Here is a 26,386-nt window from a genome sequence, read left to right as displayed (position 1 = left end):
TCAATCCCTCTTTGCTACACTCCCCCCTTCTCTCATCTCAAGCCCTGCACTCATTTCTCTATTCTCTCTCTCCTGCTCTAACCCAATCTCACCCTAGTCGCCGCCCATATAAAACCCATTCACACCTCCTGTCACTATCTCTCCTCCTACTTCTGGCAGCTGGTGACGTCTCTCCCAACCCAGGGCCCCACACCTCATCTGCTCACACCAAAATAAATAGAAACCATGCAAACCTCCTTCAAATACCCTGCAGTTTATCCAACTCTACCAAAATTCAGTGTGCACTCTGGAACGCTCGCTCCATTTGCACGAACATCAAATCTACAGCCATACATTACCTCATCATCTCTAACTCGCTCACAATATTGGCACTCACTGAGACCTGGCTGTCCCCATCCGATACCGCTACTCCTGCTTCTTTATGTTTCGGTGGTCTACAGTTCTCCCATACTCCTAGACTCGACTGTAAAGGAGGTGGTGTAGGCATCCTTCTCTCCCCTCAATGCACCTTTCAACCTATCCTCCCTGCCCCTGCCCTATCCTTTACTTCCTTTGAAGTTCACACTGTACGCCTTTTTAAGCCCACTCCTTTAAGAATTGCCATCATCTATCGCCCCCCCGGTCACCCTAAACTATTTATTGAACACTTTTCCTCCTGGTTACCACATTTTCTTTCCTCTAGCACTCCCTCTCTCATACTTGGGGACTTCAATATCCCTATCAACAAGCTCAACTGCCCTGATGCCTCCCGTCTGCTCTCTGTAACCTCCTCCTTTGGACTCACACAGATTTCCTCCTCCGCAACTCACACCGCAGGAAACACTCCTGACCTCATCTTCACAAATCTCTGTACCACCTCTGATCTCTCCACTGATCCATTTCCTTTGTCTGACCACCATCTGCTAACATTTAACATCTGCATACCTCATACCAAAATTTCAACACCATCAACTCTCCAACCTCGCAGAAACCTCAACTCCCTCGATCTCCAGCACTTCTCCACCACACTCCAAACACTCCTTTTACCCATCTCAAATCTCAACTGCCCTAACTCTGCAACCTCACTCTACAACTCCACTCTCTCCTCTCAACTTGACATCATGGCACCTCCTACAGTTAAACGCAGCAAGCGCCCCCAACTACAACCCTGGTACACTAAGCTGACCCGTTACCTCCCAAAATGTTCCAGAACTGCTGAACGCTGCTGGAGAAAGTCTCACTCTGCATCTGACTTTGTCCACTATAAATTTATGCTGCGCTCCTACAGCATGGCTCTTTCCTCTGCAAAAGTAAACTACTTCAAAACCCTCATAAGCACACTGTCCCATCAACCCAAACACCTGTTTCCCACTTTTGATGCTCTTCTTCGCCCTGTGACTACCCCTCCTTCCACCACCTTGTCCGCCACAAACTTTGCATCTCATTTCACTGAGAAGATCTCTACAATCAGGAATGAGATCTCTAATCTCTCTCCTTCCCCTATCATTATATCACCCAACCCCACTCCCCCTGCCATCCTATGCACATTTGCACCTGCTACAGCACAAGAGGTTTCTGCACTGCTCCTGTCCTCCCGCCCCACCACCTGCTCTCTCGATCCTATTCCCTCGCATCTCATCCGCACTTTGTCTCCCTTTCTTGCTCTTCCTCTTGCTAGCATTTTCAATCTCTTCCTTTCCTCTGGCACATTTCCCTCACCCTTCAAACATGCAACCGTAACCCCGATTCTGAAAAAGCCCAACCTTGATCCCAACTCCCCATCCAACTACCGCCCTATCTCGCTACTCCCATTTGCCTCCAAGATCCTCGAGAGAGTTGTGCACGCCAGATTGACAGACTTTCTCGAATCCAACTCTCTGCTTGACCCCCTTCAGTCTGGATTCCGCGCTGGTCACTCTGTCGAAACTGCTGTGACCAAAGTATCCAACGACTTAATTGCTGCTAAATCTCACGGCCAATACTCTATCCTAATCCTCCTTGATCTTTCTGCCGCATTTGACACTGTTGATCATCAACAGCTTCTTCACATTCTTCGTAACTTTGGTCTACGGGATACTGCTCTCCTGGGCTCCAGACTGAGCTCCGCAGGGCGGGGGAAGGCTTATAAAGCCTTGCCCCGCCCTGCAATTAGGCTAAGAACACTATGATTGCTGGGTTTAAGCCAATCAGAGTGCTCTTTGTCATTTTACAAGCGTGGGAAAGTTCTTTGGAATTTTCCCACGCTTGTAAAATGACACAGAGCACTGTGATTGGATGGATTTCAAGCCATCCAATCACAGTGCTCTGTGTCATTTTACAAGCGTGGGAAAATTCCAAAGAACTTTCCCACGCTTGTAAAATGACAAAGAGCACTGTGATTGGCTTAAACCCAGTGGCGTACATACCAGGGTCGCAGGGGTTGCGACCCGGTATGTACCCACAGGGCCAGCCTCTTCTGCTGGGGGGCCCAGGAGCCGGCCACCTCCGGGCCCCCCGAGGCTGGCCCTGCTGTCACCCGGCTGGCGGGCGCGCAAGGGAGCACTGTCCCCTGAGTGCTCCCTCTTCAGCTCCCTCGCGCACCGCACTGAAACCGGAGCCGGAAGATGACGTCATCTTCCGGCTCCGGTATCAGTACGCGACGCGCGAGGGAGCTGAAGAGGGAGCACCCAGGGGACAGTGCTCCCTCGCGCGCCCGCCAGCCGGGTGACAGCAGGGCCAGCAACACCACTGGACCCCAAGGAATCCCCCCAGCTCTCCCACAGGTAAGGAGGCTGGGGGGATTAAATTAAAAAAAAAACAGAAAAAACGTGTGTGTGTGTTTAGTGAGTGTGTTAGTGAGTGTGTGTGAGTGTGTTAGTGTTAGTGAGTGTGTGTGTGTTAGTGAGTGTGTGTGAGTGTGTTAGTGTTAGTGAGTGTGTTAGTGTTAGTGAGTGTGTGTGTGTTAGTGAGTGTGTTAGTGAGAGTGGTAGTGAGTGAGTGTGTTAGTGAGAGTGTTAGTGAGTGTGTTAATGTGAGTGTGTTAGTGAGTGTGTTAGTGTTAGTGAGTGTGTTAGTGTTAGTAAGTGTGTTAGTGAGAGTGAGTGTGTTAGTGAGAGTGTGAGTGAGTGTGTTAATGTGAGTGTGTTAGTGTTAGTGAGTGTGTTAGTGTTAGTGAGTGTGTTAATGTGAGTGTGTTAGTGAGTGTGTGAGTGTTAGTGAGTGAGTGAGTGTGTGTGTTAGTGAGTGTGTTAATGTGAGTGTGTTAGTGTTAGTGAGTGTGTTAGTGTTAGTGAGTGTGTTAGTGAGTGTGTTAGTGTTAGTTTGTGTTAGTGTTAGTTTGTGTTAGTGTGTGTGTGTTAGTGAGAGAGTGTGTTAGTGAGTGTGTTAGTGTTAGTGTGAGTGTGTTAGTGTGAGTGTGTTAGTGTGAGTGTGTTAGTGTGAGTGTGTTAGTGTGAGTGTGTTAGTGTGTTAGTGTGAGTGTGTTAGTGTGAGTGATTGTGTTAGTGAGTGTGTTAGTGTGAGTGATTGTGTTAGTGATTGTGTTAGTGAATGTGTTAGTGAGTGTGTTAGTGAGTGTGTTAGTGTTAGTGAGTGTGTTAGTGTGTGTTAGTGTTAGTTTGTGTGTGTGTTAGTGAGTGAGTGTGAGTGAGTGTGTGTTAGTGAGTGTGTGTTAGTGAGTGTGTGTTAGTGAGTGTGTGTTAGTGTGAGTGATTGTGTTAGTGAGTGTGTTAGTTTTAGAGTGTGTTAGTGTTAGTGTGTGTGTCTGTTACTGAGTATGTTTGTGTGCGTCTGTCACTGAGTGTGTGTCTGTCAGTAAATGTGTGCGTCTGTTCATGAGAGTGTGTGTGTGTGTCTAAAGCACTTACCTTTCTCCAGCGCCGGGCTCCCTTGGCGCTGGGGATCTCTCCGTCCCGATCCTCCTCTCAGCTCCGAATGCACATGCGTGGCAAGAGCCACGCGCGCATTCAAACCGCCCATATAGAAAGCATTACTCAATGCTTTCCTATGGACGTTCAGCGTCTTCTCACTGTGATTTTCACAGTGAGAATCGCAGAAAATCCTCTAGTGGCTGTCAATGAGACAGCCACTAGAGATGGATTAACCCTCAGTGAAACATAGCAGTTTCTCTGAAACTGCTATGTTTTCAGCTGCAGGGTTAAAACTAGAGAGACCTGGCACCCAGACCACTTCATTGAGCTGATTTGATCTGGGTGTCTGTAGTGGTCCTTTAACCCCTTAAGGACCAAACTTCTAGAATAAAAGGGAATCATGACATGTCACACATGTCATGTGTCCTTAAGGGGCGGCCAGGTGCCCGCCCGCCATGTGTTGCGGCCCCAGCCCGCGCAGAGTAAGCGCGGGGGGGGGGGGGCCACAGATCAGTTTTCGCACCGGGGCCCCATGGGTTGTGTGTACGCCACTGCTTAAACCCCTTAGCCTAATTGCAGGGCGGGGCAAGGCTTTATAAGCCTTCCCCCGCCCTGCAGAGCTCAGTCTGCGCGGAGCCCTCCATGGGTGAAGATGGATTATTTTTTTTGCGCTGTTTTTCTTTTCTTTTTTATTGCGTCGGTTATGGCTTTTTATTTGCCTTTTTTTGGGGCTGAAGAAAGAAGATTTTAGAAGAAAGAAAACATCGAATGGTAAGTTGTTTTTAGCTCATTTTTTTTTTTTTTACAGGTTTTTAGTTATAGGTTCCCCCCTCATTATTTTTAGGGTGAGGGGGGTAGGTAGGGAGATATTTTTTTTTGGGGGGGGGGTTAACTAGGGTCCCCCCTTTGTATTTAGGGCCCCCCACCCACCGCTCAGGGGTGGGGGAGGGGGGGGACAGTAGGTCCCCCCCTTATTGATAATTTTAGGGCCCCCACCCGCCGCTCAGGGGTGGGGGCCGGGGGGGACAATAGGTCCCCCCCTTATTGATAATTTTAGGGCACCCACCCGCCGCTCAGGGGTGGAGGCCGGGGAGAACAATGGGTCCCCCCCTTATTGATAATTTTAGGGCCCCCACCTGCCGCACAGGGGTGGGGGCCGGGGGGGGACAGTAGGTCCCCCCTATTGTGAATTTTAGGGCCCCCACCCACCGCATAGGGGTGGGGGCCGGGGGGGGACAGTACGTCCTCCCCTTATTGATAATTTTAGGGCCCCCACCCGCCGCACAGGGGTGGGGGCCGGGGGGGGACAGTAGGTCCCCCCTTATTGATAAATTTAGGGCCCCCACCAGACGCACAGGGGTGGGGGCCGGGGGTGGGCAGTAGGTCCCCCCCCCCTTATTTTTAATTTTAGGGCCCCCACCCGCCGCACAGGGGTGTGGGCCGGGGGGACAGTAGGTCCCCCCCTTATTTTTAATTTTAGGGCCCCCACCCGCCACACAGGGGTGGGGGCCGGGGGGGGGGAAGGAGAGTAGGTCTCCCCCCCGCCCCCCTTCAACCACTATTGTGGCCAGAAAGCGTCCCTGTGGGTTTGGGCTTCAGCTGTCAGCTGAAGCCACGCCCACAGCAGTGTTGACAGCCTCAGCACACAAAGCGCGTTCACAGTGCTTTGTGTGCTGATAGCCCGTCTGAAGTATTCACCCAGAATGCATCAGACGTGAGGCCTTTTTAGGGCCTCTGAACTCGGAAGTCCCTCTGGTGGCCGTCTGATTGACTGCAACAAGAGGTGTTCCAAGTTTCCAATGTAAACACTGCATTTTCTCAGAAAATACAGTGCTTACAAGAAAAGGGCTGCAGGGAGCTGTAGCACTCACCTGAACAACCTCATTAAGCTGAAGTTGTTCAGGTGACTATAGTGTCCCTTTAACCCCTTAAGGACACATGACATGTGCGACATGTCATGATTCCCTTTTATTCCAGAAGTTTGGTCCTTAAGGGGTTAAGTGTAACTGGGGCTGGAAGGGAAAGATGATGCAGTGTCTGCTGTGAGAGCTCGGAACGGCAGTTCAATCAGTGTGGCTTAATGCTTCATTAGCCCTTTATGTTTTAAAGTGCCCTACATTTTATTATTTTTGTCCAATAACCCCCATTACCCAATTTCTATATGTTTCTTGGTCTGCAAAAGAGTCTATCTTGGGACAATTTAAGTAATAGGAGATATGACTCAAGTGCATTACGATAACATAAAACACGTCTGAAGAGATGTAACCTGTGCTAATGTATGACTTTGGCATTTATTCATTAAACTTTAAATTATAGATAAATGAACGGCAAAATATGTCAATTTAGTAGAATTCTCTAAAACACTTATAGTCACGGCTTGGCTCTTGTAGTCTAAATATGTCAGTTAAGTTTGCCATTTTTGCTATTATGGGTTTGTTGAATGAACCCTATTTATTTATTCTCATTTTACTCCACAATCGTAGTTATGTAGTCACCAAAACAACTTTAGCTTATTGAGGCAGTTTTGGGGTATATATTATGCCCCTGCAGTCTCACTGCTCAATTCTGCCATTTAAGATTTTAATCCCTTTGTTTATGCAGCCCTAGTCAAAACCTCCCTGCTTGTGACTTACACAGCATCCCTAAACACTTCATGTAAAGATGAATCCATTGTTTACACTTGCTGTATTGCAAATTCTGTTTCATCTAGAATTTCTTATCTCCTGCTATGTTAATAGCTTGTTAGACCCTGCTGGAGCCTCCTGTATGTAAATAAATTAAATTTTACAGAGAAGGAGATAAAAACTTTAAAGTAAGTTATATCTGATTGAAAATGAAACCATTTTGCATTCATGCATGATGTGTGAGTTACAGCGAGGTGAGGTGTGGCTAGGGCTACATAAACAGAAACAAAAGTTAAATAACTCCTAAATGACAGTGAATTGAGCAGTGAAACTTCAGAGACATGATCTATATACCAAAACAACTTAATTAAGCTAAAGGTGTTTTGGTGACTATGGTGTCCCTTTAAGTGTCACAGTCATTTCTAAGAACAACCAGCATAAAGAACAAGTTAACAACATCGCAACTGCAACTCACTCATTTGTTTTCTGAACAAAAACGTGTTAGATCACAAAAAGAGGTGATTAGAATACTATTCACATTTTCCTATTATTTCACAATAAAAATTTAAGGCCAAAATAGCTGAACTGGAAAAGATTCCTCAAGTCAGCTATGCTTCTAGTCTTGACTATTTTTGCCTAAAATGTGAATTTCAATTTGGATTCACTTCCAGCGTTATTTATTAAAGTGAGAACTACTGGGAATTGAAAGTGAATTCTAAGTGAATTGAAAGTGAATTTTAGGTGAAATTTAGGTCAAAATAGCCAAATTGGAAAATTCTCCATCTCAAATCTATTGTCAGTTTGACTATTTTGGCTTTAAATTTGACATTTATTTTGAATTCAATTTGAATATTTGCCAATTCTCACTTTAGTGAGTAACCCTAAATTATTATTAAAATGTTTACATCTCCACACACACACATATATATATATATATATAGTTACCAAGATTCTCGGAGTAAATGCAACATTTTCCCCAGAAAAGTAATTCTAGAAGAATGGCTTATTGTTATAAAATGGTTAATACCGTGTCTGTATAATATTACAACTGTAAAGCATGATAGACTCAATATTTAAAATAGAATGTACAATATGTAAACACTGACAATATAACTGCAGAGTTGTACAGCTCTCCAGTGTATAGACTGCAACGTGATACAATAACACCAATTTAATTAGCAGCTAAGTCAATAAAGACTAGAAGCTTTGCCAACAATTCACCGTTCCCTCTTCAGCTATCATTGCATTTTAACATATATAACAAATATACAATAACAGGTCCTTTATTATTTGAACGAATGCTTCATATATTAAACATATATATCATGCACAGTAGTTGGCCATCCAATAAAATTGGCAAAAACATACATCTTACAGCTTACTGCTTATGTTAAAGGCTGGAGATGAAATATTAGTATTAAAAATCATATATCATACATATTTTTTATTTATGCCAATAATACTATAATTAGACATTTCAGAATATAAATTAAAATAGCCATCCTGAAAGTAAAGGACCAGTTTGACTCAGCAATAGCAATTAAATTGTCTTAATTCTTAACAACAACATTTACAACAAAATTGTACAAGTGAAAGAACTGCCAAAAAAGTAATGGTGCATTAACTTAGCAACAATTATCTCACGGCTAATGGAGCGCAGATTGCGGTTCATTAGAAAATCTGAAGTTGTACTTACTTAAGGTGGCTCTCAACCAAACAAAACTCAGTAAAAGCTGCATACAAATGCTTAACTTGCCAAGACCTTAATGTAAAATGAAACAGTCAGTGGCACAGAAATCCACTTCTCTTCCTCTTCTTATGTAAGAAAGAAAACTATGTACCATGCATTCATCCACGCAGATAGGTTTGTTTAAAAGTACTAGCCCTTATTAGGTAATCTTTTTTGAAGATGAGTATGTAGAATTTAACTGTGTCTTTAATCGATTAATGGTAGAGCATTTCTAAGCTACGCAGAAAAAGTGAATGGAAAATATAAAATCATTCTAAAACCAAGGGCTTGTATGTGTGGCACATCAAAAATAAATTCCAGAATACACCAATAAGTCTGATCTGCAACAAATGATCACGTTTACAAAGAAGCATTGCAATAATGCAATATAGTCTCTTTGTCAAATTATCTGATTTTCAGGGCCGGTGCAAGGAATTTTGTCTACACAGGCGAAGGAGCATTTTGCCGCCCCCCCCCCCCCCCCCATACATTTTTCTTGCCGTTTCTAAAATGTTTTAGAGGTGTGACAAAACACTAGATTGTAAAGATATTTAGATAGATAGATACACACTTTGTTTTTGTTTTTTTAAGAGATAAAGCCATTTGACAGCCACTAGAGATGTCCTTAGAAGCAAATGTAAACGCTGCCTTGGTCTCGGTGCTGTGTCCCTTTTGCACGTGGTGCTGCAATGTAAACTATTGCAGTTCCAAAGTTCCAAAATGTTTACATTGCATCACTAAGTCTGCCCTCAGTGGCTGTCTACCAAAGGGGACACTTCTGGAATTGAAACAGACTTTTGGTCCGTTATCTGATGCTGGACGTCCTCAAGCTCTGCATGAGGACCTCCAGGGTCAGATTTTTACCCATAAGAAAGCATTGATTCAATAATTTCCTGTGGGGAGGTCTAATGTGCACTCGGCATTTGCTGTGCGCATGCGCATTAGACCCCGCTAGGCGCTGCGCTAAGATAAGGCAAGTAAAGGGTTTTTAACCCTTTATTTACAGGTGGGGGGCAGGAGGGAAAGGGTAGGCAGATGGTCAGTAGTGCTAGGAACACAGCTTTGTATTCCTGGTACTACAGTATCCCTTTAAGGAGATACAGCGAATTAAGACTAAATTAGGGAACCAAGTGAAAAGGGGCTTGTTGTGGGATACAGTGAGAAATGGGATGCCGAGGAACAAATGATAGTGGATTTGGGGACAAAATGGTTTAGGATTAGGAGCCTGTAACCCCCTGTCACTCTGACCCCTTAGTGTCCTGACAGGGGGTTACAGACAGTGTACAATTAAAACATTAAATATATAAAAAAAACTTACCCCCTTCAAGTGCTGGCAGCCAGGTCTAAAGTGAGGGGGATCTGAGGAGACTGCAGGCACTCCAACACTATGGGGAGCAGTCTTGCATAAGAGGCAGTTCTTCCAAGGTGTGTGCTGCCTGCAGGACCTGGACAATATGGAGTCAGGGGGAGTGGGAGGGGGAGGGCGGCGGAAGTCAGGCCACCTACTCACCATGAAGTCCGCCTGGGCCTATCTGCCTCCCTCCCCTCCTTGTCTCCCTCCCCTTCCCTTCCTGTTACAGTCCAGCTGGCCTGGCTCCAAACGCGGGCGGGCTCCAATGTACATGGGTGCCGCCATATTGGAGCCCGCAGAGGTAGCCCGACACTGTGGACCGCAGGGGACTCTGGGGGAGGTGTAAGTCGCGCCCTCCTCCTGACGTCATCAGGAGTGGGCGGCGGCAGACAGAGACTTCACTTCCGTCAAGGGAGGGAGCCAAAAGGAGTCGGAGAGCAGCCTCAGCAGGGCAAGGTAGGCTGCGGCATTATAAAAATCCGAATCCCATTTAATATCCACTGTAATGTTACCAGGTGTTAAAGAGAAGAGTCACCTTCCACTGGTTTTATAATGAAAGACTTTGTTCTGTGTTTGTTTGTTCATGGTTATTGGCCAATTCATTCCTAATTTAAATTGACTCTTTTTTCCTGTCTGTGCCTAATCATAGCTGAAAGGGCTTTCAGTTATCAACCCACACCTATTTTGCTAACTCCACCTTTTCTCAATGCCCTTCCTCTGTTTGCTGTGGGAAATGGTCCGAATAACTAAGCAAGCAAGTTTAACTTCACTGCAGGGGACTGCGTTTTTACTATGATTTTACCATGCTTTACAAAGTAATCTAAAGATGTATGTGTGATGTGCACAAACAGAGGATGTCTTCCTTAATGTTTTTAAAGAAATGAATCCGGGCAAATGAAAGTATTCAGCTTTAACAATCTATACGTATACCTCTGGTAATGAAGGTGCATTTTTGTTCATTCACTGTATTTTAATCTATTTAAATCTGGGATGTATGAGTGATGCATTCATTTAGACATTTTCTAGCCTTGGGTGTTATGTTTCTCCCTTTCAAACCCATGTTCTAATTTATTGCTAGGTTATCACCCAAGAGTTCTGCTACCATGTATGGCTAGGAATAAAACGTATTTTTTTTTTAGAATTAACGTAAATTTATTTTCCTAACTATTCCATAACAACGCTATGTTCAGCTAGTGACAAAACTAGGGTACCATGGGCAAACCTCATATTTATTATATTTGCTTATGTCTGTCCTATCAGCTAAGAGGCCAGTAGCAACCTGAGAGTAATGTTGCCATGGAATAGCCAGGAAAGAAAAGTTATGGTATGCAAGAAGAACATTTTCTCAAATTTTTTTTTTTCATTTATTTGTTCATGATTCAAGGGAATTGTAGACATCTAAATGAAGTTGTTATGGTGCTAGGATGCCCCTTGAAGCATTCTTGCCTCACGTACAGTTTCCAAGCCAGTTTTTTGAATGGTGAGTCACTGATTGGCTGAGAGTGTCAGCAGTGGCACTTCTTACCGGTGACACTCTGACTTTCTGTAAGTGAAAATTCAGAAGCCGGATGACGCCAGGGGAGGAGCGGAGGCAGCTTAGGGGTTAAACTTTTCGAGAATGAAAACTTCTTGAGGTGAGAGTGCCTCCAGAGGTCTCTTGGCACCACAACAACTTAATTCAGTGGCTGTCCCTTTAATAACAGCTCAAGCCAGATTTGACAAAACTAGACTGGTGTAACATTCTAAAGCTACAAATGACAAAAAAAATGGATGAATGTTAGTTAAGTTAATATCTCTATTTAGCAGGCCATCACCTGTTACAGTGATGCTTTATTATTTTTCTCTCATTCACCAACATAGAATTATAAACATTTTATAAAAACCCTTATTTATTTCGGTGGGTTCATTTTCTATATATTCTGCTATGGTATTATTATTAATAAGTTGTATTAAAGTTGGCAAATATATATTTTTCCGAACACACCAGTAACTGTATTATTTAGAATAGTGTAACATTATCTCTATAATTATAATTCATAGATTTGTTGACTTCTATGAATCAGTTTACCATAAGATTTATTCCCTAAACAGAGTTAAGTGGCTTACAAATACAACCAGAATATCAATATATAAACAAATCAGTATCAGAAAAAATCAATCTCGTCAAATCTGTTAAATAATCTAATTTTCCAAACTCTATTACTTGAGTCTAAATTGTGCAACATGCTTGTCGATCCTCTATAACTCATTGTTTAATTCATCAACTCCCTTGTCTAATAATGTTTTTGTTCTCAGGGACTATTCAAAGCCCTGTTTTCAGAATTCACTCTTGATAAATGTCACCCTACTGTTCATTCTCTGTCTCCAATTGCTGTCCCTGCTGTGACACTTAAATTCCTCTTAAAGACCTTCAATTACTGGCCTAAAATTAACCTTGTTTTTTTTTTAGATATTAAAATTAGCCATTTGCAGATTGTTCAAACAAGCAATTGCTAAGTACAGTTCAAAGAAAGAAAGAAAGCATGAGGTCAGACAGCCAGAGTAATTTTCTCTTATAAAAGACTGTAGATGCATTTTAGAATTCATGGAAATTTGCCTGCGGAGCTTTTCTTCTTAAAAGGTTGTCACTGGGAATATTTGTCAATGAGTTAAATGTATAGTACATCTTTTGACAAAGTACATGACATCTAACAGTAATGAGCATATCTGCAGCTAAACATATTTTGTACAAAATGAAGTAGAGAGTTCCAGTTTGACACTGTTTACCATACCATAAGACATTTTTATTTAAAAATAACATTATGATACATTGGATCATTTTACCTTGCAATATTTGCAGTTTACTAGTTTCTACAATAAAGTGGACTATTTCAGAATTCCTTCCATGCTCACACTGTACAAGCCCTAAATAATGACATAAAAACATAATTAGTGTAGACTTAATAGTGTACAGAGGTTTGGGATGGAAGGGAGTTTTAAATGGGCTTGGTGTCTATTAAAGCCAACTGTGGCAAGAGGTTATTATTTTTATTTTTGATTTGTTACTGCCACCATCAGTGAGTTGGGCTTTTTGTGCAGGAAGTGATTAGCATTCTGATGTTGTGTTATTACAATGTCATATGACATAAGCCAATATTGGGTTGTCACTGCCCGTTACCACTGGAAAGTGATCCCCATATATCTCATGTAATGGCACTGGTGAACTAAGCATTCAGACAGAAAGTAGAGACTTAACTTAACAGAAAATACTGAGTTTTTTACTGTCCTCAGTGTTATCTTATATTTCGTTCCATTGCATCTACATTATTATTACTATTATTACTATTAGCAACAATATTATAAAAGGGGGAGATTTAACAATAAATAAGACAATTACAAAAAACTTACAGGAACGATTGGTTGAAGAGGACTCTGCTCAAACGCGCTTACAGTCTATAGAAGGTGGGGTATAAAATACAATAGGACATGAGATAGAAATCAAACAGGGTGGGAGTGAAGCAGAGCTGGAGGAGAGTGTAGAGCTCTGCCCTTTAAGAGAGAGAGCAAGGGACAGGTATGGTGAGGGAAAAAGGTATTGGATTCCTTGCTGATTTTGAATGTTTGCCCACTGACAAATAAATGATCAGTCTATAATTTTAATGGTAGGTGTCTTTTAACAGTGAGAGACAGAATAACAAAAAAGAAAAAATCTAGAAAAACTGTTATAAATTGATTTGCATGTCAATGAGTGAAATAGGTATATGACCCCTTAGACTTAGTACTTAGTGGCAAAACCCTTGTTGTCAATCACAGAGGTCAGATGTTTCTTGTAGTTGGCCGCCAGGTTTGCACACATCTCAGGGGGATTTTGTCCCACTTCTCTTTTCAGATCCTCTCCAAGTCATTAGGGTTTTGAGGCTGACGTTTGGCAACTCAAACCTTCTCCTCCCTTCACAGATTTTATATGGGATTAAGGTCTGGAGATTGGCTAGGCCACTCCAGGACCTTTATGTGCTTCTTCTTGAGCCACTCCTTTGTTGCCTTGGCTGTATGTTTTTGGTCATTGTCATGCTGGAATACCCATGCACGACCCATTTTGAAATCCCTGGCTGAGGGAAGGAGGTTCTCACCCAAGATTTGATGGTACATGGCTACGCTCATCATCCCTTTGATGCGGTGTAGTTGCCCTGTCCCCTTAGCAGAAAAACACCCAAAGCATAATGTTTCCACCTCCATATTTTATGGTGGGGATGGTGTTCTTGGAGTCATAGGCAGCATTTCTCCTCCAAACACGGCAGGTTGATTTGATGAGCTCGATTTTGGTCTCATCTGACCACAACATGTTCACCCAATTCTCCTCTGAATTATTCATATGCTCATTGGCAAACTTTAGATGGGCCTGTACATGTTCTTTCTTGGGCAGGATAACCTTGTGGGCACTGCAGGATTTCAGTCCTTCACAGCGTAGTATGTTACCAATTGCTTTCTTGGTGACTATGGTCCCAGCTGCCTTGAGATCATTAAGAAGATCCTCCCGTGTAGTTCTGGGCTGATTCCTCACCGTTGACTACCAGTTATTGTGTGTGTCTTCCATTTGCGAATAATCGCACCAACTGTCACCTTCTCACCAAAATGCTTGGTGATGGTCTTGTAGCCCACTCCAGCCTTGTGTAGATCTACAATCTTGTCCTTGACATCCTTGGACAGCTCTTTGGTCTTGGCCATGATGGGGCGTTTGGATTCTGATTGATTGCTTCTGTGGACAGGTGTCTTTCATACAGGTAACTAACTGAGATTAGGGGTACTTCCTTTAAGAGCGTGCTCCTAATCTCAGCTAGTTACATGTATAAAAGACACCTGGGAGCCAGAAATCTTGCTGATTGACATGCAAATTAATTTATAACTTTTTTGACATGCATTTTTCTGGATTTTTGTTGTTGTTGTTATTCTGTCTCTCACTGTTAAAATACACATACAATTAAAATTATAGGCTGATCATTTCTTTGTCAGTGGGCAAACATTCAAAATTAGCAGGGGATCAAATACTTTTTTTAACTCACTGTATGTGAGATAGAGGTTAATTTGGGACGCCATAAGATTTCCTGAAGAGATGGGTTTAAGGCACTTTTTAAAGACTGAAGACTAGGAGGAGAGTCTGATGGTGGTAGGCAGGCTATTCTAAAATAAGGGAGCTGCCCGTGAAAGGTACTGCAAGCATGAGTTGGCCTTACGGGAGCAGACTGGAAAAGGTGTTGTGAAGAGGCATACCTATGGATCAGTGAAGAAATATAGGAGGTGCTATAATTGTTCAATGCTTTATAGGTATGGATTAGTACTTTAAATTGACTCCCATAGGATACAGGAAGCCAATGTAAGGAATGACAGAGGGGTGAGGTGTGAGAGGACCAACTGGAAAGGAAAATCAGTCTGGCGGCAGCCTTTATTACAGACTGTAGCGGGGCAATACAGCTTTTGGAAAGACCAATTAGGATAGGGTTACAATAATGCATGCAAGAGATTACTAGAGCATGGACAAGGTCCTTAGTAACATCTTGCGTAAGGAAGGGGCGGATGAGGGCAATGTTTTTAAGGTGGAATCTAGAGGATTTGGTAACAGACTGAGTGTGAGGCTCAAAGGTGAGGTCAGAATCAAGTATAACTCCAAGACAGAGCGCTTGCAAGGATGGACTGATGTGGGTACCACTAACTTTAAGGGAGAGCGAAAGAGGAGGATCAGTATTAGGAGGAGGAAAGACAAGGTGCTCAGTTTTAGAGAGATTAGGTTTCAGAAAGTGGGAGAACATCCAGTCAGAGATGGAAGAAAGGCAAGCAGTGACATGTTGCAGGACGGCAGGGGAAAGGTCTGGGGAGGAGAGATATATCTGTGTGTCATTGGCATACAGGTGGTAGTGGAATCCAAATAATAATAACAATAATAATAAGTTTGCCAAGAGAGGCAGTATAAATAGAAAATAGAAAGGGATTGAGGGCAGATCCTTGGGGGACTCCAACCAAGACAGGACAACGGGAGGAGGTATCATTAGAAAAGGAGACACTGAATGCGTTGGTAGAGATTGGAGGAAAACCACGAGAGGACAGTGTCACACTGACCAAGTGATTGAAGAGTTTGAAGAAGGAGAACATGATAAACAGTGTCAAAGGCAGCAGAGAGATCAAGAAGAATTAGTATGGAGTAGTGGCCTTGGAATTTAGCTGTGATTAGACCATTTGGTCAAGGATGAGGAGAGGGGAACCGGGTGGAAGGGGCAATAAATAACAACAATGGTAGCAGAAATGGGTTTGGAAAGGAAAATTAAATGAATTTCAAATGATGAGAAAGAGGGGGAAGGGCAGTTGGGTATAGGTTTAAAGGAGCAGTGAGGCAAGTTAGTTAGACAACAATATAAAAGTATAGATACAGGCCAATACACATATAGAACATCCATTCAATGACAAAAATTTCATCTTGTAGTACCAAAAAAGTATTTTGCTCTTAGTAATTTCCTAGTGTGACTTAGTGAAAAAAAACACTATAATAAAATGTATTGGATTGAATATTATTTCATAATTTTTACATTGGCAGAATCATCTATACAAAATGTTCACTACATGCTGTGTATCACAATGCCAAATGTTTTAAATGTGATTATATTTTTTAAAATAGCTCTGCAATGTATATACCCTAGAATGCATGTACTATTTATAGCAGTCGTTCCTGTTGTGCTATTATGAAGTGAGCACAGTGGAAGATAGAATATTCAAGTATTAAAGGCTGTCATAAACAGTTTGAAAAAAAGATTGACATGAGCAAGATTGCTGTAAGTAAGATATAATAATCATGCAGTAAAATACTCATAGCGAGTTCTGTAATTATTTCAAGCTCTTAATAAAGTATATACGGTAGCTTGTAGTATCTATTCTTACCGGCTAGCAAAGTTAGAAAAAGAAAACACACACAAAATAAAATAAAAAGGTTAATATATTTCCCTTGCTGTTACAAAACAAACTTTATTCTACCATTTTACCTGAAATACAACTTACCTTACATCCATTTTGTGTCGTTTTCCCTGGAAATACAACTCCTGTGCTGACAGAATAACTGCAGTCCATGCGAAGTCTGTTCTGTTCCACCAGAACCACCATGGACTGCAGTTATGCCAGGCGCGGCACTATTGCCAGCACAGAAGTTGTATTTCGGGGAAAATGCCTGGACAAAAATATAAACAGAAGTTGGAAAGGATCTACAGGGTCTACAGGAGAACCCAAGGAAGGATAGAAAAGTATACACTGGAGGTTTTCAACAGGGGATAACTATAATCAAGACAAAAAGAAGGTCACCTAGCAATAAAACGTAACATCAATGGTATGAAATTATGTTATCCATTTCAGCTCTGTCACACAACAATGTGTTTATAATCCATCTTACTGCTTACAGGGGTCTTGGTATTAAAGTCTTGTGTTTCTTGGTAAACTACATTTTTCAGTCAGAGTGGGCTGTCTTACAACAACCTACCTTGTGTATGCATGTAGTAAACAAGACAGAATAATAAGAGTTATTATAAGTGGTATGCTAACCACGGGCCGATGGCTGGTCTGTCCAAGGTGATGGGCAGCAGGGAGTGATCAGAAGACCCCTTCTTGCTAGATCATGACAAAGGTTGCCAAAAACAACATGAATGTAGAAATACTGAAGAATTGTGTCTGCTCAGGGACAGATTTATAGGGGGATATATATCTCCTTCTCCATTGCCTTTCTTTGCGGTTATTATTTTCTACCATTATTCCTGCTACTTCTGTCTGGTTCTGATACAAATGTATTCAAACTTTACACTGTGTCCTTATTTGTATATTTACTATTTGTTTTGTGTAGAAAATGCAAGTCTTGATTTCTATGTGACTACTATTAGCATTATCCAAACATGATAGGTTTACATAGATTTGATTAGGGTGTTATATTGATACTTTTTTTTTTTTTTTTAATATTCCCTGATTTTATAATCATCTAAAATTTAATAAAGGTTATATTTTCATATTTACTTTTTAAGGCTTCCTTTTATTCTCCCCTCTGTTTTTGAATTTGAATGTGTGTGCATGTTTGTATTTGTATCAATATGTGTGTCTGCATATGAATGTGTGTATGTATATCAATGTGTGCCTGTGTACATGTGTCTGTGTTTGTATATGTATATGAATGTGTGGATTTGTATGGACTGTGTCTATTAATATCAATATGTGTGTCTGTGTGTCATATGAATGTGTGTGTATGTAAATGGGTGTATATATTTGTAAATGTGTGTATATGAATGTGAAGATGACTTGGGGTGAAAAGTGAAACAACAACATTATACAGTTCGAAGGGTGCCAAAGATACATTTCCAGAGCCTAGGTGCCAAGTAACCAAGATACAACCTTTGTTAGTATATCTGTTACTGTGTAATTATTGAGAAAAGGACAGGAGGACTAGAGCCCAAGGCATGTGCATACAGAGTCTCTGATAAAACAACATTACTTCTTCTGTACAATGTCAGCTGAAAGGTAAAATACAACGAAACAAAGTGCATGTTGTCACAGAGAATGCTGACCCAGATAACAGTGATGATATATTGGGGTTGCAATTACAGTCTGAAGAAGAAAGTATAAATATAGTACAAAAAGATGCCACAGGCGTTAAGCACTGTGGCATATATGTATGGTGGCAATAGAGGATAATTTGTCCTGTTAGTACAGTTAGGGAAAGTTTAGAGAGTTAGTGACCCCTGGTTAGGTTCTTGGGCAGATTGGGACACGTAGCTGCGCAGATTTAGTGACACAGCTGTTGCTAGGGACAAGAGCTGGCCGCGGGCCAGCGAAGCGTGGGAAGCCAGGTAAGAATAAAAGGTGGCAGCGTGAGCGCAATCCCAGTCAGCTGTTTGCAGGATGGGAGAAGCACAGATGGACCCCGCCCTCCCTCCCCTATTTGCTAACTTCCTTTATAATTAATGTCATGGTGTTTAGAAGCTTCAAGTTTTGAGGAAGGATATGTGTTAAATGGTTGTATATAAAAGGCGGTCAGGTTAGCTATGACTGACTGGCAATAAAGTGATGGTGAAAGTTAAACGTTTTGGAAATAAAGTGAAAAGTTTATGTGAATAGGTTACCGTTATCAAGTTATGGTGGTATGCCCCCCTTTCAAGCTTTAAATAAACACCACGGCCTAGCCCATTGACATAAAATAAACTGTGTCTGTGTTTATTGTGTGGTCTAAGTTATTTATGCAAAATATTGCCTACCATACATATAGCAAAATTGTGCAACACAGCTCTTTGCAGTAATGACACTTAATTAAAAACCATAGAGATTTCAACTACCTTGTGGAGCAAGCTTTAATAATACCCCATCATGTACAAAGCAATCTAAAAGACGTAAGCAAAATCGACTTATAAACCAAACAATACTCTTATTCAGGAACAAACTTTACAGGAATAAGTGGTGGTGGGGATAAATTAGTTAATTTAATTAATTCAATTATAATGAACACAAAAAAAAAGAGAAACTTTATTGCACAGTTTCACAGTAAAGGAGCATTAAGGTTTACTTTAAAAAAACAAAATATAACCACATCAGTGCACTGTAGGTTGTATGGTTCCAGGCACCAGTCCCATTATAAGCAGTCGTAAGCAGCCATTTAAGAACAGCTTTACTTACATTAAAACCACCTGCCTAATATCATGCAGGTCCATCTTGTGCTGCCAAACCAGCTCTGATGCATGAAAGCATGGACCCCACAAGACTGCTGTGTGTATCCTGTGGTATCTGGCACCAAGCCATTAGCAGCAGGTTCATTAAGTTGTGCAGGTTGCAAGGTGAGGCTTCCTTGGATTGAATTTGTTGTACCAGTACATCCCACACATGCTCAATCAGATTGAGATCTGGGACATTTAGAAGCCACAACACCCTGATCTCTTTGTCATATTCTGCAAACCATTCATGAACACATTTTTATATGTTTCAGTGTGCATTATCCTGTTGAAAGAGGCAACTGGCATCAGGGAACACCATTGTCATGCAAGGGTGTACATGGTCTACAACAATTCCTTGGAAAGTGGTAAGTGTCAAAGTAACATCCACATGAATTCCATGACCCAATGTTACCCAGCAGAACATTGCCCAGACCATAACACTGCATCCTCAAGCCTGCCTTCTTCCCATAATGCATCCTACTGTGATCTTTCACAGGTTAACAATGGACACTGATCTAGCCATCCATCTGTTCCAAAAGAAAATGTAAATCATCAGACCAGGTAACCTTCTTCTATTGCTCTATGGTCCAGTTCTTACACTCACGTCCCTATTGAATGCACTTTTGGTAGTGGTCTGTGGCTTCGCATCCCCATATGCACTGTGTGTTCTGATGCCTTCCTATCATGGCTAGCATTAAGTTTTCAGCAATTTATACAACAGTAGGTCTTCTGTGTAATCGGACCAGACGGGCTAGACTTTGCTCCCCATGTGCATCAAAGATTCATGGGTGCCCATGACCCTGACGAATATACACTGGTTGTCCTACTTTGCACCACTCTTGGTGGGTACTAACCACTGCATACTGGTAACACCCCACATGACTTTTGGAAATGCTCTGACCCAGTTGTCTAGCCATCATTTCTTGGCCCTAGTCACACAGATCTTTTTTCTTGACCATTTTTCCTGCTTCCAACATATGAAATTCTGGCACTTGCTGCCAAATATATCCCACTCCTTGACAGGTGATCAATGTTATTTATGTCATCTGTCTGGTTTTCATAATGTGGCTGATCGGTGTACCTGCTGGGCATGGCTCCACGTCTCCACTACGGCAACAGAAACGCAAAAGCTCTCTGTCTGAGCTAAGCCTAGTGGTGCAGGTATTAGCTCATTGGCGGAGAGAGATCAGCTCTTTGGTTGTGATAAATATTGATGTTCTCTTATTCTATGATTTCTGCTTTTTGCAGTGTATATTAAAAATAAAGACCAACATAGTACATTGAGGTAAGTAGCACTTGTTAAATATATTAAATAAACATGCGAGTGCACACAAGCTACCAATTAACTTTTTCAGTCTTTATTTTTAATATGCACAGTTTAGGGGTTACTATAGCAACAGTCAATATGTCAATAAGTGATAATGTCATCACTATGGTAATACATTTATCAATTAGTGTTCAGCAGTTTTGGAGCATTTTTTTTTGAGGTATCGGGTAAGTGTTTAGCAGTTTTTTTTTTGAGGTATCGGGTAAGCTTAATATATATAGTCCTAGTTTGTTGCAAAATTGTAAGTGCTTCAATCTGGGTGTTTGCCTTTTTTTGCATTAACAGCAAAAACAGATGTGAGAAAGGTTGAACGTGATGGAAACGTCTATTTTCAGCATATGTAAATATAAAGTATCCAGAATGATGACTGCACTCCTCGGACTTCATTAAAATCAAAATATTTATTGGGTATACATTAAAATGCAGCCCTCTGGAGGGCTTTCTTCAGGATCAAAAAGATACAAAGGGGCTGAAATGTTGATTGTATTTTAATGTATACCCAATACATTTTTTTGATTTTAATGAAGTCCGAGGAGTGCAGCCATCATTCTGGATACTTTTATGAAGACAGCCTGCTGACTTATGCACCCGGCATTATTCAAGAAAGCGTGAGTGCAAGGAAATGTTTGTTTATATATATATATATATATATATATATATATATATATATAGTGTTCAAGTAGAAATTGTAATTTAAAAAATCTGTTAGTCCAATAAAAAAGGTATTACAAGATACAAATTTTATCTGGTTTTTATATATATATATATATATATATATATATATACACACAGTATCTCACGAAAGTGAGTACACCCATCACATTTTTGAAAATATTTTATTATATCTTTTCATGTGACATCACTGAGGAAATGACACTCTGCTACAATGTAAAGTAGTATGTGTACAGCCTGTATAACAATGTAAATTTGCTGTCCCCTCAAAATAACAGTCATACAGCCATTAATGTCTAATCCATTGGCAACAAAAGTGAGTACACCCCTAAGTGGAAATATCCAAATTGGGCCCAATTAGCCATTTTCTCTCCCCGGTGTCATGTGACTCATTAGTGTTACAAGGTCTCAGGTGTGAATGGGGAGCAGGTGTGTTAATGTAGTATTATCGTGACCCAAATGGAAATAAGGAATAATTAGAAATAAAAACAAACAATGCCATAATGAAATTTAACCAACATTGGTACTTTGGGGATAATAGAGTTAGCATGCATTTTTCTGACAAATCTAAGTTTAAAAAAAGAAGCCAAATAATTAGGAAGATAATTGAGGGAGACCAAGTTAATATCTCTCCATCAGATATAGGTAAATCTTTTTGCCTCATATTACAGGGCTCTGTATAATCTCCCATCTGAACATGCAACCTCAGAAGCAAGCCGCGAGATTCTAAAAAAAATTAAATTACCAAGATTGGGCGAGGATGACTTGAAGAAATTGAGTTCTCCTCTGACCCTGGATGAGATCTCTAAATTTATTAAAGAACTTAAGGAGGGAAAATTCCCAGGGCTGATGGTTACACAGCCTGTTTATATAACACAATGGAGCCTACCATTGCTCCAATCTTACTAAAAATATTTGGAGAAATAGATAAGGGGTGCCCATTCCGATTGGATATGCTACAAGCCTGTATATCCTGATTCCTAAACCAGACAAAGATCATAATTTCGTCACTATCGCCCCATATCCCTGTTGAATACCGATATTAAATTATATTAAAATACCAAGATTAAAGGATTTCATTCCCAATTTAGTTCATCCTGATCAAATAGGCTTTGTTAAGGACCGTGAGGGTGGCGATAACGTTCGCAAACTGTTACATCTGATCCATATCTGCAAATATATTTCCTCCCGGTGGCCTTTGTGGCTCTGGACACCGAAAAGGCATTTGACAGAGTTAGCTGGCCCTATCTGTCGGATGTCTTGGAGGTGTTCAGAGTCACAGGACCTATACTGGATAGGATTATGAGTCTTTACACTGCTCCATCTGCCATGGTCTCGGGAAATAGGTTGAACTCAGAATGGTATGGGGTAGCTAATGGGACAAGACAAGGGTGCCCGTTGGCCCCAATGTTGTATGCACTTTCAGTAGAACCCTTGGCATCTTATATAAGACAGGAGGAGGAAATCCTGGGAATTTGCTATGGCGTCCAGACTTGAAAGATCATGTTATATGCAGATGATGTAGTTTTGACACTTTCTAATCCAGAAACCTCTCTGTTGGCAGTTTTGAAATGCATTCATGATTTTGGTAGAATCTCTAACTATAAATGAAATTTAATAAAGACACAAGTAATTCATTTTAGTGTCCCGATTGACCAACTACATAGATGGGGAGATTCTTACCCATTTAATTGGTTTAAGAATGTATCCCCAAATAAAGCATTTCAATTAAGTTTCAATTGGTTTAAGATAGTATACAATAATCATAACTACTTATATCAGGACTTAAAACTTACCATAAACAAATGGGGGAATTTATATATATCATGGCTGTGGAGAATAAATGCAGTACAATCTTATTTAGTCCTTAAACTGGAATATCTATTAAGAACTCTTCCTATGAAAGTATCCAAATGTGCACTACACGAATTCCAGGAATTATTTATTAAGTTTATGGGGGAGGCGTAGACCCAGAATTTCCTCCTCAAATTTGTCCCGCACATTAAAAGATGGGATGTATACTTAATTTATGACTCCATAATGCTATCCCATTTGATTAAATGTAAATGTAAGGTCCCAGAAAATTGTTTATGGTTAGGTTATGAAAGACAAGTTTTATCCAACAAGAACCCTTTTTTCTTGCTTTGGGCAGATAACTTGGCTATAAAACGACTTAATGTGGAAAATAAAGTTTTAGGTGAAATTTATCATGGTACCCATTTTGTAAGACGGAAGCATAATAGTAAAGAATGTATCTCCTTGGATGCTCCTAAAGAACCTTTATCCCTATATCTTGATGATATAAATATAAGGAGTTTGGTAAATGTTGGCATTGTATATATTGGAGACTTATTTGACGGAGTGATTTTTAGACCATTCACTAGTCTATGTACAAATCATGGAATTTCCAGCAAAGAATACCTAAAAATAGGGAAATTAAGAGTGGTAATAAGCTGGATAATTGCTCCAATTTGTTTTCTAAGATTAGAGAATTATTGTATACGAGCAAAGCAGGTACAAAGGTTCGTGGGATTATGAAATGGGAAAGGGAGCTGAGCACAGAATTTGGGTTACCGCTTTAAATCTGACAAAAATAACTATTCATAGTATTTCATTGTTTGAGCATTATCTCAAAATTTTACATAGATGGTATCTGACAACAGACAGGTTAAGTAAGTTTCAATCGATCATTAGTGATCTTTGTTGGAGATGCAAGAGGGAAACTGGAACTATACATCATATATGGTGGGAATGTACCTGCCTATTACCTTGGAAGGTCAAGTTAGAAAATGAACTTACACGTTTAACACAGTTATACAGTCCGATAATGAACTGACCCCCTCCCCCTCCCCCCCCCCAAACTTTTTGTTCCATTTGGATTTCCCCAAATTGAAAGAAGAAATAAAAGTGCTATTTGTGCATATATTAATGGCCACCAAAGTCTGTTTGGTGAGAAAATGGAGATCTGAGGCGATTTCTAAGTGGACTGAAATAGCCTCACAGATGAACTATCAGAGATTCATGGTGAAAGCTGTATGTTAGTCTTGAGAACTTGGGGTTATATAATGACATATGGAGACTCTGGCCTCTGGTTACAGACTTGCCTGAGACTCCTTCCAACTAACTCCTCCACTTTAACGCCGGGATAGGTATGAATGGTTGTGTGAATGGAGTTTGATTCTCCATGTCAATGTATTTGTAATGGATATTTTTAATAGAATTACACTTTATAATTTTATTAGATTTAAAATAAGTTTTAGATAATGGAAAGGCAAAGGAAACTGAGGGGAAGAGGGGAAGAGGGGAAAAGGGCGAGGAAAAAAGGGAAGGAGGGAGTGAAAAAGAACAAAGATCACAGCAAATCAATTCACTTCAGCATCATAAATATTTAATTCACTTATTTTATAAGTGAGGAATTGACAGAATGATGATACACAAGAATAAAAACTGACTAGCTCATAATTTCTAAATCTGAGTGTCATTAAAAAAAAGTTTGAAAAAATAAATAAATAAATAAATAAAAATTTAAAATGGTGTTATCGCTCTCACACTCTCTTATACTGGTCACTGGATGGTCAACATGGCACCTCATGGCAAAGAACTCTCTAAGGATCTGAAAAAAAGAATTGTTGCTCTACATAAAGATAGCCTAGGCTATAAGAAAATTGCCAAGACCTTGAAACTGAGCTGCAGCACCATACAGCGTTTTCACAGGACAGGTTCGACTCAGAACAGGCCTCGCCATGGTCGACCAAAGAAGTTGAGTGTACATGCTCAGCATCATATCCAGAGGTTGTCTTTGGGAAATAGACGTATGAGTGATGCTAGCATTGCTGCAGAGGTCGAAGGGGTGGGGGGTCAGACTGTCAGTGCTCAGACCATACGCCGCACACTGCATCAAATTGGTCTGCATGGCTGTAGTCCCAAAAGGAAGCCTCTTCTAAAGAAAGCTCGCAAACATTTTGCTGAAGACAGGCAAACTAGGGACATGGATTACTAGAACCATGTCCTGTGGTCCAATGAGACCAAGAAAAACTTGTTTGGTTCAGAAGATGTCAAGCGTGTGTCGCGGCAACCAGATGAGGAGTACAAAGATAAATGTGCAGGCAATTATTGCCAATATATTCCAGCCTTGTTTGTCTTGACATCAAGCATTAAGCATTTTTGGATGGTCTACAAGTTGCCTTCTTATTAGCTCTCTTGCATCATTTACCATCAACAAATTACAAATTAGTAGAATTTCCCCAAAAATTGAAAAACACATTGAAAAACACTATATATGCATACACATGCACACACATATATAAAAATACAAGCATGGTGGTGGGCGTGTCATGGTCTGGGCCCGTATGAGTGCTGCTGGCACTGGGGAGCTACAGTTCATTGAGGGAACCATGAATGCCAACATGTAGTGTGACATACTGAAGCAGAGCACAATCCACCCCCTTTGGAGACTGGGCCGCAGGGCAGTATTGCAACATGATAATGACCCCAAACACACCTCCAAGACGACCACTGCCTTGCTAAAGAAGCTAAAGGTAAAGGTGATGGACTGGCCAAGCATGTCTCCAGACCTAAACCCTATTGAGCACCTGTGGGGCATCCTCAAACTGAAGGTGGGGGAGCGCAAAGTCTCTAACATCCACCAGCTCTGTGATGTCGTCATGGAGGAGTGGAAGAGTACTCCAGTAGCAACCTGTGAAGCTCTGGTGAACTCCATGCCCATGAGGGTAAAGGCAGTGCTGGAAAATAATGGTGGCCACACAAAATATTGACACTTTAGGCCCAATTTGGACATTTCCACTTGGGGTGTACTCACTTTTGTTACCAATGGTTTAGACATTAATGGCTGTGTGTTGAGTTATTTTGAGGGGACAGCAAATGTTCACTGTTATGCAGGCTGTACACTTACTACTTTACATTGTGGCAGAGTGTCATTTCTTCAGTGTTGTCACATGAAAAGATATAATAACATATTTACAAAAATATGAAGGGTGTACTCACTTTTGTGAGATACTGTATGTCTGTAAGGCGATTTGAGTATATGTGTTTTAGTGTGTTTGCATCTTTGAATATTTGATGTATGTAAGTTTGCTCAAAGTTCTCCTTCTTACCTAGCCACTCTTTGGCTTTTAAAATGCAGCTGTGAAGCTTAAAT

The 26,386-nt window shown here is 41.0% G+C and overlaps 1 protein-coding gene across 4 annotated transcripts in view; it reads right to left on the bottom strand.

Annotated features, from left to right (window-relative positions):
* RIMS1 (regulating synaptic membrane exocytosis 1) overlaps positions 1-26,386 on the bottom strand; it is a 453,058-nt gene that overhangs the window by 80,866 nt on the left and 345,806 nt on the right. The window contains exon 1 of one of the 4 annotated variants that reach the window (XM_063442986.1): positions 8,148-8,246. The exons of the other annotated variants lie outside the window; for them this stretch is intronic. Within the exon in view, the coding sequence (XP_063299056.1) occupies positions 8,148-8,190 (43 nt within the window). The 5' untranslated portion in view covers positions 8,191-8,246. Of the gene's footprint in view, positions 1-8,147; positions 8,247-26,386 lie in introns of those variants that run through there. 4 annotated transcript variants of the gene reach the window in all.

Source organism: Pelobates fuscus, chromosome 2, assembly GCF_036172605.1.
Source record: "Pelobates fuscus isolate aPelFus1 chromosome 2, aPelFus1.pri, whole genome shotgun sequence".
NCBI classification, from domain to species: domain Eukaryota; kingdom Metazoa; phylum Chordata; class Amphibia; order Anura; family Pelobatidae; genus Pelobates; species Pelobates fuscus.
The sequence above is the reverse complement of the archived record's forward strand: the minus strand, read 5'-3'. Positions and strand labels throughout refer to the sequence as shown.